The following is a 15530-nucleotide window of genomic DNA, read 5'->3' on the forward strand; positions in this document are numbered from 1 at the left end:
TCATGACAATTTTAATTTTTTTTTTAGCGGGTTCTTCAAATCGAAAATGTGGAAAATTCCCTGCACTGAAAACAAGCACAAACGCACTCACTCACACAACAGATACCGGGAGCCATAACCTCATGTAATGATTGGTTTTTCCGCCTCAATAATTTATTACACTCTTTAAGGATTATTGAATGAAATCAAAAAAAAAAAAAGAAAAAAAATCGAAGTGATTTGATTGATAATCAAATCAATTTAATCGTCTCCAATTGATTATTTAATTGATTTACCATTCAAATTAAAGTGAAATTCGATATTTATTCACAATTAATCATCATCATCACAGACCGACAGAGTAGATGTAGTTGCACTAAATAATAATAATTTGTAATAATTTTCCATTGTAAATTGACATTGATAATAATCAAATTAAAATAACCACCATCATCATTGTTGATGACCATCAAAATATCATATGCAACAATCGGAAAAAAAACCAGAATTGTGGTAAATTGATTTGTGAACGAGACAATTCATTGGAATAAATGGTTTTTCCCCAAATAAAAAAAAAAATTTGGGGTACGTTCGACTATAACACACACACACACACATTGTAACTGCAGTTATTTCAACCAATCAATAAAAAAATGGGCCGATCAATTAATCAATCAATCAATCAATAAAAAGATGGGTGGGAAATTGGTCAAAACAAGCAAAAAAAAGTGGGCTCACTCATGGCCATTGCCAAATTGACATTTTTTTAAAATATAGTTCACGCTATGAAATTGAATTGTGTAAACATTCAATCAATCAATAAACTTTCAATTATTATTATCAACATGACGATCGATGTCGACGATTCCAAATCCGTTCAAATATTGATGAATTAATTGAAATCGTAAAATTTTCATTCATAAAATATGACAACAACAACAACAACAATTAATCATATGATGATGTCCACAACCATTGTGGTCATGATTATGATCACAACAACCATAATGACCAATTCAACGTTCGCTATATCGGATGATCAACAAAACAATGGTAATCAATGTGTGTCTTTCGAAATATTTTCTTTTAAATAAAATCAATTTCATTGTCAAAAATTCATGAATCCAATATATAGAATCATCTAATAATGCAACAGGATTGGATAAAAGTTTAAACAAATTATTGACGGATTTATCATCATTAAATGATCGATTAATTAGAATCGAAACAATTGTCAAGGAAATACAACAATGGCAGCATCAACATCATCATCATCATCATCATAATTACCGTGATGATGATCAATCGATTCTAATCAATCGGCTACAACAACATGAAAGCGATCATCACCATCATCATCAATCAATCCAATCACAAAATGATGATAATTTTGAATCAACCGGTATAATGGCGGCTACCTGTCATATGCGTCCAAATCGTCATTTAGCATTATTGAATCAACAGGATATTCATGGTGAAATTTATCTCACACAACAAATAGCTACAAATCCTGCAATTATTAACATGCAGATACGATTACAAGGTTTTAAAGTTGGTTGCGATTCAACTACTACTGAAACTAATGTTGCTAGTCTGAAACTGAATAATAGTGATTGTAATGCGGTAACAACAACAACAACAACGACAACGACAACAACATTAAACGAAGCTGTTGGTACGAAAAACAAAACTTTTGCATTTGGTATGCATATCCATGAAGGATCTGATCTATCATATGATTGTCAATCAGTCGGTAATCATTATAATCCATTGAATATGACACATGGTGGACCGACTGATTCAATACGTCATCTAGGCGATTTGGGTAATATTTATGCCGATCAACAAGGTGTGGTTAGTATGGACAATTTACAATTCACAAATCTAAGCCTTAATCCAAATGATGAACATTGTATTATTAATCGTACAATTGTTGTAAGTGTTCATTTTTCTTTCATTTCATTTTTAGCGAGTTAAACCAATGTTTTTTTTCGCTATCATTTAGATTCACAATGGTCGTGATGATTATGGTAGAAATACAAATGCAGCTAGTAAAATTACTGGCAATTCTGGTATAAGAATTGCATGCTGTTTAATCACATTATTGGAACAACGGCCATCGAAACAACAACAACAACAACAACAAACAACCACCACAACAACATTTCCATCGACGATACATTTATCCAGTGATGATGAATCGATCCAAACAACAACAACAACAACAACAAATTGAGAATCCCATAAATTGAACAAAATATTATTATCTGATAATAAATGAAATGTTTCGTTTTTTTTTCTTGTTAAAAAAAATATAAATTATTTAAAAATTAAAGAAAAAAAAATTAAAATTTTCAATTTATGTTTTCTATACTCAACAAAAAAAAAATTTTGTGTGTTTTTTTTCTTGATCAAACCAAAATCAATCAATGATATTGATGAATGAATGAATGATGATCGATTATCAATCAATCAATATTTGATCAATCAACGATCGGTGTATGTTTTTTTGTTTTGTTTTGGACAATGGAAAAAGAGTAAAAATGTGTAAAAAGATTTTTGAATTAAAAAAAAAATAACATGATGAACGATAAAATAATGATTGATGAGTGAACAATTTTCTAAAATTGTGTGTCTGGTGGCTGTGTTTTGAATTAAAACCGAAAAAAAATTTATTCCAAAATTTAGATGCTGACGCTGATGATGATGATGTATTTGTGTGTTTCAAGTACGATAATATTTACCCGGACGTGTTGATATTCGCATTGGTGCCGGTGTTATCAAAGACGACATTATCATCATTGTTGGTGATGATTGAAAACGTAATGATTTTGGTGATGATGATTTCGGTGATGATGATTTCGATGATGATGATGATGATGAATGGCCATTGGTCAATATCGATGATGTTGATAATAATTGTGGAAGCTGTGTTGTCCTAGTCAATTGACTTTGATGGGCAAATTTATGTCGTGTAAATTTTGTTGCCACATTATTATTATCGGATATTTTTGCTGGTGAATGAATTTGTTGTTTTTGTTTTTGTTTCAGTTTCTGTTTTTGTTGTTGTTGTTGTAGTTGTGGTTTTTGTTGATGAAAATGATGATTATTCCATTGATTGGCAATCGACAATGATGATTTAGCTTTATGTTCCTGTATAACACGACTAAATTTTGACAATTCACCATTAACATTTCCACGACCATTTCCTCCGCCTTTGACACCACTATATTTCCGTTGTTGTTGTATTGGCTGTCTTATTGTTGCCATTATCGTCGTTGCAGCTGTCGATGTTGTTGTTACCGCTGTTATTGGTGAAGCTGTTGTTGTTGTTGTTTGTTCACGTTCCTGTAATAAAGATAAAGATTTTCTATCCAAATTTTTTAATTTACTGGTTTGATGACGAAATTTTGTATGTCTTGCACCAAATGGTAATGATGATTCTGTAATGAACAAAGGTGATTCTGTTGTTTTAAATGTTGATTTCATTGTCGTTGTTGTCGGTAATTCTGTTGTTGTTGTTGTTGTTGTTTGATTATCAATCAAATCCAATGCAGTTGTTGTCGTTGATTGATCATCAGTACTATTGTCAATATTGTCCAATAAAGCCATACGTCTAATACTAACTCTTAATGGCTGTGATTTTGGTTTTGATTCAATCACTTTGCCCGTAACCGTTTTCAAACGTATTGAATCCCAATTATGTTGATCATCATTATAAATCTGTGCATTCAATTCATAATGTTCGGCTTGTTCATCACATTGTACATTATGCCACCAATCACAAATGAATAATCGTTGATTAAACATTGTACCATTTGGACAAAGAAATGAATTTTTACGTCCACCAGATTGACATATATGGAATACCTTGTTTGGTAAAAAAAAAAATAATAATAAATCAATTTACCGATAATCAATCAAATACCTGACAATGTGTATCGATATCAGCATAATAACCAGGCCATTTATGATCAAGACAATTGAAACGTGTACGTGGTATTGAACTGAATACAGGATAATCTTCACCAGGCATACCGGGTAATGTATGTTCCAATTGTATCATTGATTCATCATTTGTTATAGTTGTCGGTTTATTTTGTCTTATAAAACGCGGTAAATTATTCGATAATCGATGTTTATTGTTTGTACTAATAAGAAAATGATCTTTTCCCAACATTACTGGTTTTCTAACCACTGGTTTAAAATCAATATCAACAACAGGTGGTGATTTTGTAGATACAGACAGTTTATGGTGATCATCAGCGTCATCTTCATTTTCATCGTCATCATCATCATCGTCATTATCATCATCATTTCTTAATTCAAATGTTTCAGCATCCATCCATTTACCAACATGTTGTGGTTTACGTTTTCTGATTAATTGATTTTTAAGATTTTCATCATCATCATCTTCATCAATTGTTGGTGTTTGATTTGTTGTTGTTGTTGTTGTTGTTGTTGTTATTGTCTGATTATCCAAACTATTTAGATTCAATTCCTCGAGACCAACAAAATTTTCATCACTTAAATTTAATGATTCATCCATTTCGCCACTAATATCGACACCATCACCATCATCTATTTTCGTTGGTATCACTGTCGTATCACTGTCAACAATAATCAACGGATTTTCTGTTGTCGTCGTCATCATAATTGAACTAGATGATGGTGGTGTAGTAGTTTGAAATGAATTCCGATTATTGAATAAAAATTTTTTCTTTGCTGGTGCTGTTAAATTATGATGATGATGATGATTATGACGTTTTTGTTGTCGAACAATTGATGAATTGCCAGCAGTGGTTGTTTTCCTTTGAATTGTTTTACGTGCACCAAATTGTTCTCGGTTAGTTGTATTATTATTTCGTAAATATTGATTATCCACTTCATCATCATCATCTGGATTCAAAATGGATGATTGTTCAATTTTCGGCTCTTTTTTAATCAATCTTCCGGCAGCTTCTCGTGGTTCGTCCTCATCATCATCATCATCGTCATCATTAGTTAAATCATCAGAATCGGAATCAGAATCCGTATCCACTTCTACATCATCATTATTGTCCACGATTTTATCAACAATATCCTCATCACCATCGTGATGATTATCAGTAACATTTTCATCAACTTTATTGCCATTTGTTTCATTTTGATCACCATCATTTGTCATGAACGAATCTTCGTCACTAGTTGAATCATTTTTTTGCTGATGTATCATTTGTTGTTCATCGTTATCGTTGTCGTCGTCATCATCATCATCGAAACCACTAGCGGAACCATAATTAAAACTTTTTCTCGGTGTATTATCAAATATAGTCTGTATTAGTTTGCGGAATTTTTCTTTTTCTTCTGGATTTTTTTTCCGATTCATATTCAAACTCAATGTATTGCTGCTGTTATTGTCGTCTTTTTGCTTGAGACAAAAAAAAAATGGAAATTTATCAAAATTTTCAAATTTAATTAAATCAACTTACTGATTTTGAATTTTTCATGTTTGTAGTCGATGCGGATGATGATGAATTGGAACGTAATTGATTACGTTTCATTAATTTTTCAATATAAGAATCGACAATACTATTGATTGAACCACTATCATTCAGTTCTTGATTTTGTTGTTGTTGTTGTTGTTGATCGAAAGTTCTCCAACTTTTTGGTCGTTCTATTTTTTGTAGTATTTTTTTTCACCATGAAAAAAAATAACTGAAATAAAATGGATCAAATAAAAGAGAGAAAAAAACTTACGATTATTCATTCCACGATTAATGTTTGTATCGAAAAAATTCCATATACGATCCGAATAACTATGCTGTGGTTGTGTTGGATTTAACAGGTGTTGCTGCTGCTGCTGCTGGTGCTGCCGGAATTGTGGTAAAAATCGTTGTCGTTGCTGTTGTTGTTGTTGTTGTTGTTGTTGGATGAATCCATTAAACAATGATTGATGTGTACCAAATGATGATGATGGTGATTGAAAAAATGGACGACTATTTGATGCAGCCGGTTTTTCCTGGCCATTATTAACATTATTATTGATAGTGGTGGCGTTGATTAATACATTTTCAGGTTCAGTTTCTTTTTTAAATTGAAAAATTTGTTGCTGTGGTTGTTGCTGAAATAATTGTGATCCATTTTCATTTACATCATCATCAAATCGTGTACTTATTGTATTCAGATTTTGATTCAATAATTGCTGCTGTTGTTGTAAATGAATAACATCATGATAATGATGATGATGATCATTATTATTAATATGGCCATTTGAATTGATAACGTTGTTGTTGTTAGCGGTGTTAATGGTTGTTGTAGCTGTTGGTACCATAATTCTGGTCATTTTTGAACTTAATTTTGACGCCTGCGTCATAAGTTCATTATCGGTTAGACCAAAATGCTGTGGCTGCCGCTGTTGTTTGTCATAATTCATGATTGATAATTTCGATGAATTCAATAATAATAATGGTGATGGCACTGTATGATTATAATTGACGCTAGTAGTCGAATTGGTTCCATTATTTTTAACTTCATACCACTATTGACAAATTGATTCATTTAATGGATCATCAAAAATCATCAAAAAAAAAAACAGAAAAACAGAAAAAAAATCTCAATATTCAAACCTACCCATAATCGTGAATAACGATGTTCATTACCATTACAATCATGTGCAATCAACAAATGACTTGTAATGAATGAAAAAATCAAACAGATGAATATTGACTGACAATGACGTTGTTGTATGGCCATTGTGTTTGTGTGTGTTTTTTCGGTGTTTTTGTCCTTTTTTCTTGATTCTTTTTTTTTCTCTGATTTAGTCGCCTATATTTATATATTCTGATTTTGATTAACTATGAAAAAATATCACCCTTTTTGTTGTTGACTACAGAATGGTAGACAATGATATAATTCCTTTAAAGTTGACACACAAAAAAAAATTTTTTTCTCTCGTCGTCATTAATAGATCCACAGCACCATCATCATCGCTATAATGATGTTCATTATGCTCATTTTATTGATTGATCGGTCGTTTAGCGAATTAATTATGCGGTCGGTCGTTTCAAACACAATCCACGCACACACACACACACACAAAATTATTGATGAAACAATCAAATTCGTAATCGAATCAATTGATTGATAAATTTCCAAAAAAAAAATTGATAAAGCCGATTATCATGAGAAAAATGCACTTACAAAGAAAAAAAAACAAAACAAAACAAACAAACAAAGGGTTTAAGAATTATGATGATGATGATGATGATGATCAACTCAAATGATCATAAATCATCAATTTAAATTTGAATGATAAATTTCATTTTTTTTATTCCAGTTTGTACCAAAAAAAAACGACAAGGAAATCCACGATATTATAACACTTTTAAATCAACAACAACGACAACGACAACGACAATGGTCAAATGAAAATGAAAATGAAAAAAAAACACATTTGTTTTTATACTCCAAATTAAAAGAAAAAGAAATCCATCCATAAACAATAATGGTGATGATGATGATGATGATGATATTCATCTTTTTCATTCATAGAAAGATGAAATAATTTAATTTTTTCTCTCTGGCCAATTCTCTCCATCTCTCTCTCTCTCTCTCTTTTGGCTTTTTTAGATGAATTGTGAAAAAAAATTGATATAATGAGATATCTCTGAGAATATGACAAGACAAATGTCGCGTTTATATTATCATCATCATCATCATCATCATCATCACAACACAATTGTTTTCTCTGTAGTTTGTAGATTGTTGTTGTTGTTGTTGTTGTTTTTTTACTGTAAATACAAATTGCATTCTCTCTCTCTCTCGCTTTGTCTGTGTGTGTGTGTGTGTTCTTCTGGATTGTTGATTATTAAAATTATCATTACTTTCTCTTTTTCATCTGTTTCAGATGAAATTTATCAAGAAAAAAAAATTTGTCACCGCTTCAATTTCATTTGAATTTTTTTTTCTGGTAAATTTTTCGGAAATATTTTTTTCGAGAATATTTTCGGAAATTTTTTTTTTTTGAAAAAATTTTCCGCTTGGTGTTAGGAGTGACCAGAAAAACAAAACAAAACAAAACTTGAATTTTATTGATTCGTATAATTGATCGATTGGATACAAAAAAAAATAATCATTAACATTCACAAATACAATTGTTGATTATGTAGATATAGCCGGCTTTTTTTCAACTATGTGTTGACCATTCATTCATTCATTCATTCATCATCATAATCATAATCACATTTAATGTGAATGGCACTTACAAACACATTGACCGATTGTTTGCGATGAGTGTGTTTGTGATTCACACAGACAAAACAAAACAAAACAAAAAAAACGAAATACAAACAACGAAGAAAATCTCTTTAAACACACACACACTCAAGTTGACAAATTTCAAGCTTCTAGTTAGATAAAAAATTGACTAAATCATAATCATCATCATCATCATTGATGGCATTATGTTGCCCGAATTTCATTCAAGATAAACTTTCTCTACCACACACACACACACACACACACATTCGCTTGTTTGGTTGATTCAAGCAAAATCTAGAATCTTATCTAGAATCTTTGTTGTTGAAACAAATGATGTACTAAAGATTGGAATTTTCTTTTCCACTGTGTGCGTGTGTGTGTGTGGTGTTTATGGAATAAATTTATTTTATCTAAATGAAAAAAAAAGTTGGATTTGATTAAAATGTTGAATTCAAAATAACAGAAAACAGACAACAACAACAACAACAAAGAAAGTGAAATGTCGTCGTCGTTTTTTTGGTGACAAATTCATTTTTTTTTTGTTTTTCTTTTTGAAAATAATAACCCATGCTTATTAAACGAAAATTATCACATGCGTCCATATGCGTGTTTATGATGTTTGTTCCAGGCACCCCAGGTGTTGGATGATTGGTCATCATTTTACATTTTTTTTTTTTAGTTTTTGCTCATTGCTGCCACTACTACTACTGCTGTTTTTTTTATATTTATCAATTTTAAAATTGTCGTTGTTGCCGTCGTTTACTGCTACAGGAAAAATGAATTTTGAAAAACAAATTCAAATTCAATTCAATTCAGACCGATTGAAATGAAACGAAACAAAACTTAACGAAACGAAAACATTAAGAATCAAGTTCAAGCAAAAAACAAAACAAAACAAAACAGAAAAAAAGTGGTCATCAAATCAAATCGAAAAGAAAATCTGACAATGATATGATCTGATCTCTTTTGATGACAATGATTGAATTATAATGGCCACATTATAATTCACAAGAATTTTCATCATAACCTAACCTCTAACCATAACAAACACAACGTATGTATACATACACACATGAATCATTTAGACTGAATCAAATTTTTTTTTTCCATTCATTCATTCATTCATTCATTGCAACAACACGTAAAACATTTGTAGACAGAATTGGATCATCTCTTCTTTTTAAAATCATATCAAAAAAAAAGTTCGTTGTTGTTGTTGTCATTTTAAATCTTGATTATTTAAATTATACTAATGATGATGATGATGATTATCATTTTTTTTTTACTTCAAATGACGAATTTAATTGACCTTTCCCATGGTCAGTTTGTTTGTTGTTCATTTGTCATTTGTCCAATTTTTTTTTATTTTCGAATAAATAAACAGCTTGTCTTTTGTGTTTATGTCATATACAACAACAACAACAACAACAACAACAAAAAAATGCAGCCACACCAAACAACAAATCAATAAACGAAAAATTTTATTGCGTGTGCGCGCGCGCGAACGGTTCAAAAATTAAATTAAAATTCAGGAAGATGAAAAATTTTTTTTTTTTTTTTTTTTTTTGATTTCAGCAATTTGTCAGAATATGAAAAAAAATGTAAATTTTTCATTTCATCTAAAAATAAAAAGAAAAAAAACGCCATGATTATAAAGTGACACAACACATGTCATAAAACTGATGATGATGATCATCATCAAGATGACAAAATCCAATAATTTTCACCATTAGCATCCGGTTTTTAAGCAAAAAAAACGAAAACGAAAAATCAACAGGTCCGAAAAAAAATTGAATATTATGACAACCGAAACAAAGTATTAAATTTCAAAAATTTTAAAATTTGTAAAAAAAAATAAAAATTCAAATGATCCGTAATAATAATGATAATTCTCATCACATTTGTTAGTGGTGGATTATTATAATCATCTTACATATCAAGTTTTTTTTTGCTTGCTTGCTTGCCTGCTTGCCTGCTCATCATTGTAATTAAATTCACAATGATCCAATTTATTCATTTTGAATTTAAAATGTGAAAAAAAATGATCCAGAAAATTGTATCGTCACACACACACACACACACACAATGAATGGAAATGACAAGTGAGAAAAACACAGAGACAGAGAGATATGACACCAGCAATTATTTTAGTTTTTTTTTTTTACTTTTACTTTGTTGTCTTTTTTTTTCGAGAGAAAAAAAAGGTGAATATTATGTATAATTAATTATGGAATCTTTATGGTTTTATCATATATAAACTCGCTCTCGATTTCTTCTTCAAGAAAAAAAAAACATCTTGATGTCACATCAATGGATGACAAAGATTTACTGTTAACTTTAATTATTGTTAATGTCACAAAATGAGAAATATATGTCTATTTCTTGTTCATTCATTCAATGCACACACACACACACTAGATGAGTCCAATTTTTCAATTGGTCCTCATCATCATCATCATCATCATCATTATCAACACATATGAAATGAATTTTTTTGAAAAAAATAAAAAATTGAAAAACAACTAAAGCAACAGCTTACGAAAAAAGTCTGCATGTGCAAAATGGACACATTGCATACACAACTAACAACAACAACAACAACATTAATAATTTGTCTTTATTATATTCCGAACACTGTAATCGTCGTCATCGTCATCGTTGTTGTCGTCGTCGTCGTTGTTGTTGTTGTTGTTTGTCCGAATATATATTCTGCCATACTGGAATGGCGGTCAAACACACACACAACAACAACAACAACAAAAACAATGATGATGATGATGACAGCAACAAGTGTGTGTGTGTTTACCCGAAACATTCACATATTCATCATTGTTTTCAAGCATCTGTCTACCTGACTGTGTCCATCGTTTTTTTTTTTTTTTGCTATCTGTATCATTGTCGCGTTGTCGTCGTTTTTTTTGTTTTGTTCCGAGATTAGCGTTGATGATGATGATGATGATGACGGTGTTGGTGATGATGGTGAAAATAATTTTCACTTTCACATTCACTTTTTATTTGCAAAATGGAAAATAAATATGAGAAATCCATTATCATTATTATCCAGTTAGTTTTAAGTTAATTTTAAGTAGTTAATTCGTTACTGTTACTACTACTACTACTACTACTGTTATTTGATAGTTGGATATTTACAAAACAAAAAAAAAAAAGAAAAGAAAAAAAAGAAAAACTTAATTTGAATAATAAATTAGCATCAATGGGGTTTTCATTTGGTTGGTTCGTTTGTTCGTTTGTAATCCGGTTATTTGTCAAACCATCCATCGTTATCTAGTTTTATGTCACACTTATAATTACTTTCTTTTTTTTTTTGGTTTATCAAAAGCATCATAATTATTGTCCATTTTAGTGTTATCTTGCTTTTTTTTTTGGTGGATGCATTTTCCTATGAAATATTCACCATCATCATCATCATCATTATTTGTATAAATGAATAAATAAAGACTTTCGTTTCTTTTCATTGGTCATTTTATTTATCTGGTTACTTGGTTTGACCATTTTTTCTTTTTTTTTTTTTGATTTTTGTTTGATAAACATAATTGTTTAATGTTGTTGTTGTTGTTGTTGTTGTTGTTGATCTCTCTTTATCGTTGCAATCAAATGAAATGGATCTATTTTCATTAAATTTCAGATCTAATACGACTATAATGATAATTGGTGGTGGACAAACGAGAAAAAAATGGCAGAAAAAAAATCATTGATCTTGATCTTGCCATCAATGTTTTGTTTTGTCCGTTTTTTGTTTTCTTCTTTGGTGTGGCAATTGTTTTATCTGTAGACCAATGTTGGACAAATAACAAACAAATTAAATCAATTGCATGACTTGTAATTTAAAATGATGATGATGATGATGAATTGAATGAAATTAAAAAGAACGACAATAAATTCCAAATGGAATCAAATGGCAAGTAAGCAAAAAACAAAAATGAAAAACAATGTCAAAAACAATGATGATGACGATGATGATGATGATCCAAATTTCATTTATTAATTCATTCATAGGAAACAACTTAAAAAACATATATAAAAACACACACACACACACATATACACATCAAATATCATCACGCATGGCCCATTATGTGATAATAATAATGATAATAATGTAATGGGATGGCCATTTTATTCATTTTGTTTCATTTAAAACCACCAATTCCAATTGATAATTTCAAATGAAACAAATTCCATCATTTGACATATATACATCTTGTATATATCCGATGAGAACATTTCTCATCATTCATTCGTTCATGATTATGAATATCAATTAAAAACTAATGTGAATTTATTGACAACGATTGCCCTCGAATCTATCCACCAAAAACAAAAAAAAAAAAATAAAAAAAAAAATACAAAGCGGAAGAATATTATTGCAATGATGATGAATTTTAAAGATGTAAAATTGATCATATTGTTTTCTGTTTTGTAGTAGTAGATGAATGAATGTGATAATGTCATCAAATGATAATGATAATGATGATTGTGACCACCACTATTACTACTACTACTACTACTACTACTACTACTACTTCCACTACCACTGTATCATTCAATTCCAACAATAATCATCACCATCATCATCATCATAATGATTAATTATAATCATCATCATCATCATCATCATTATCATTATCATTAGACAAGAAAAAAAAATAATAAGAAAATTTAATAATCGACCAAATCCATTTTTTTTTTCATTCAAATATAAATGGGACATATCCGTTTTTTTTTGTCCCTTGTCATTCATTCATTAAAATTTGCTCTTGTTTATCACCATTTCTCGTAACAAAAAAAAAAAAAAAAAAACATTACGTGTTTTTGTGCGTGTAAATTAACGAACAAATGTTTGCAAACATGAGAAGAAGAAGAAGAAGAAGAAGTAGAATAGAAATTGGTTTCGTGTGAACAAAACAATGGTTTTTTACCACATATATTTGTTGTTTGTGTGTGTGTTGGTGTGTAATGTCATTTTTCAAGATCTTTCATCTACATATAATGATGATTTGTTTGTCAAAATCATCATAGACATATTTGTCTTTCGTTTTTGTTTATCATTCACAAACATTTTTGTCGGTGATTATACCATATAGATAAACACATCGTCATCATCATTGAATAACATAGAGATGATGATGATAATGATGATGATGATCGAATGGAATCGAATTACAAAAAAAAAATTATAGTGCAACAACAACAACAACAAAAAAACATGAAATTCTAATTCAATTATCATCATCAATGTTAATCAAATTCATTGCACCATATGGAACAAATTCATGATTCAGGATGATTTGCAATAACAACAAGAAAAATTCATTTCCATTCCAATTGGATAATATTGTAAATGATGATGATGATGATGCACAGAGAAAGAGACACTTTTTTTTTGATTTTCTGCTTTATCTTTGCATGTGTGTGTGAATATCATCAACTTTTTTTTCTCCTCATCTTTCTATCTTGACGATGATGATGATGATGATGATTCGGATAATTGGTTGACCGTTAATTTCATTTCATTTTTTTACAATAAAAAAAATTTGCAAAAATGAAATGAAAAACAAATTTTGTACATGGCTGTGCCTGCTACTACAAAAGATTTTGTTTTTCACCTCTATTTCTCTCTCCTTGTGTGTGTGTATGGCTTTTTGAGACAAAAAAAAAAATTTTTACTTGCAGTTTCATCATTTCTTTATTATTCCATATCCTGTCATCATCATATGTCATCATTATATCTGTTGTATCAATTTAACATAATTAATATGCGACGATGATAAAATAAAACCTAGGTTTTCATCATCATCATCATCATTTGTATATTATAATAATGGTTCGATGCCCCCTCCCCCCCACCTCCAAAAAAAAACTAATGAAAACTAAATGTGGGTGTGTGCATGTGGTGTTGTGGCTTGTGTTTTTTGTGAATTTATTATTGATTAATTTTCAAAAAAAACAACAAACAAATAAATAAACAAAACAGAAAAAATTACAATAAAATGGATGATATTTCATCTTTCTTTTTCATTTCATTTGAGCATTTCTTTTTTTTTTTTTGTTGCTAAATATAAACAAAACAAACAAGACATACAGTGATATAAATTACAGATTTCAATCAATGAATTTTGGCTTCAATATTTATACGACTAGCCAAGACACAGAATACAGTACAGAATAAGTTTGATTCGTAATTCTTCAATGACATTCAGTATAGGATACAATTGTTGAACCCATTTGTTTGATAACTTTTTGACAACGTTGTCCATTAATGCCACCACTACTACCACCACCACCACCACCAGATGATCCATGATAATAATGATGTTGTTGATGATGTTGATTTGATGAATGTTGAAAAAAATTTCCAAAAAATGTATCACCACTTGCCCAATGTGAATCATCATGATGATCATGATGACCACCAAACATGCTACCGAAACCACCACCATCACCATCGTTATCATCGAAAAAATCATTAAAACTAAATGAAAAATGTTGCTGCTGCTGATGATGATGATGATTGACCATTGCCATGATGATGATTAAACATTTGAAAAATATCATCAAAATTGGCAAAAATATCCTGAAAATTTGTATTGGTAAATTTATTGGCCATATTATCGGTTTCACCAAATTGATCATATTGTTTACGTTTCTCTTTATCGGACAATACATCATATGCTGTTGCTATTTCACGAAATTTTTCTTCAGCACCAGGATCTTTATTTTTATCCGGATGATATTTTATAGCTAGATTACGAAATGCTTTTTTTATTTCACGTTCACTTGCATCACGTTTAATACCCAATATTTCATAATAATCTCGTTTATTATTAGCCATTGTTAATGTGAATAAATTCAATGATGATGATAATAATAATATCACATAATATAGATGCATGATTGGATTTTGATTTTGATTGAACTAGATATTTTTAATGATGATTAAAAATCAATCAATTATCGAGATTAAAACTTACTTTTTTTAAGTGGGAAGATGAGTTTGCTTTTAAATATTCGTAATTTTAATTTTAATTAATTTTTTATGGATAACAAAACTGAAAATTTGTGCGCGATTCCTCACGATTTAAATTCAAAAAATCGAGGTTTTTTTTTGATCAAGTTAAGATTTATTCATTTGTTTTGTTTTTTATTATTATTTAGTACACGTCTACTTAACGTAATAACGTAATGATGAATCATAGAAATATAAACACATGCATGTATATTTTGCAAATGCAGTGGAAATATCATCATCAATTTGCGCATGTAACAAAGATTGAGAAAAAAAATAAACA

General features: G+C 29.7%; 3 protein-coding genes across 3 annotated transcripts; 1 reads left to right on the top strand and 2 right to left on the bottom strand.

Annotated features, from left to right (window-relative positions):
- The first annotated feature begins 458 nt into the window (after window positions 1–458).
- On the top strand, window positions 459–2370 carry LOC124499801 (uncharacterized). Its single transcript, XM_047063774.2, has 3 exons — window positions 459–1032; window positions 1115–1914; window positions 1985–2370. Exons 1-3 carry the CDS (start codon window positions 906–908, stop codon window positions 2213–2215), a joined length of 1158 nt encoding a protein of 385 aa, XP_046919730.2. The 5' UTR covers window positions 459–905; the 3' UTR covers window positions 2216–2370.
- LOC124498834 (uncharacterized) lies at window positions 2245–7090 on the bottom strand. Its single transcript, XM_075731091.1, has 5 exons — window positions 6592–7090; window positions 5719–6499; window positions 5451–5635; window positions 3908–5389; window positions 2245–3849 (listed from the first exon to the last, which is right to left on the bottom strand). Exons 1-5 carry the CDS (start codon window positions 6712–6714, stop codon window positions 2704–2706), a joined length of 3717 nt encoding a protein of 1238 aa, XP_075587206.1. The 5' UTR covers window positions 6715–7090; the 3' UTR covers window positions 2245–2703.
- Window positions 7091–14221: 7131 nt separating this feature from the next.
- On the bottom strand, window positions 14222–15435 carry LOC124499426 (uncharacterized). The gene is given in 3 exon segments (XM_075731609.1): window positions 14222–14718; window positions 14720–15157; window positions 15213–15435. Coding segments are annotated over 2 exon segments (705 nt in total). The 5' UTR covers window positions 15134–15157; window positions 15213–15435; the 3' UTR covers window positions 14222–14427.
- Between the last annotated feature and the right edge of the window lie 95 nt (window positions 15436–15530).

Source organism: Dermatophagoides farinae, chromosome 5 (assembly GCF_024713945.1).
Source record: "Dermatophagoides farinae isolate YC_2012a chromosome 5, ASM2471394v1, whole genome shotgun sequence".
In the NCBI taxonomy this organism is placed as follows: domain Eukaryota; kingdom Metazoa; phylum Arthropoda; class Arachnida; order Sarcoptiformes; family Pyroglyphidae; genus Dermatophagoides; species Dermatophagoides farinae.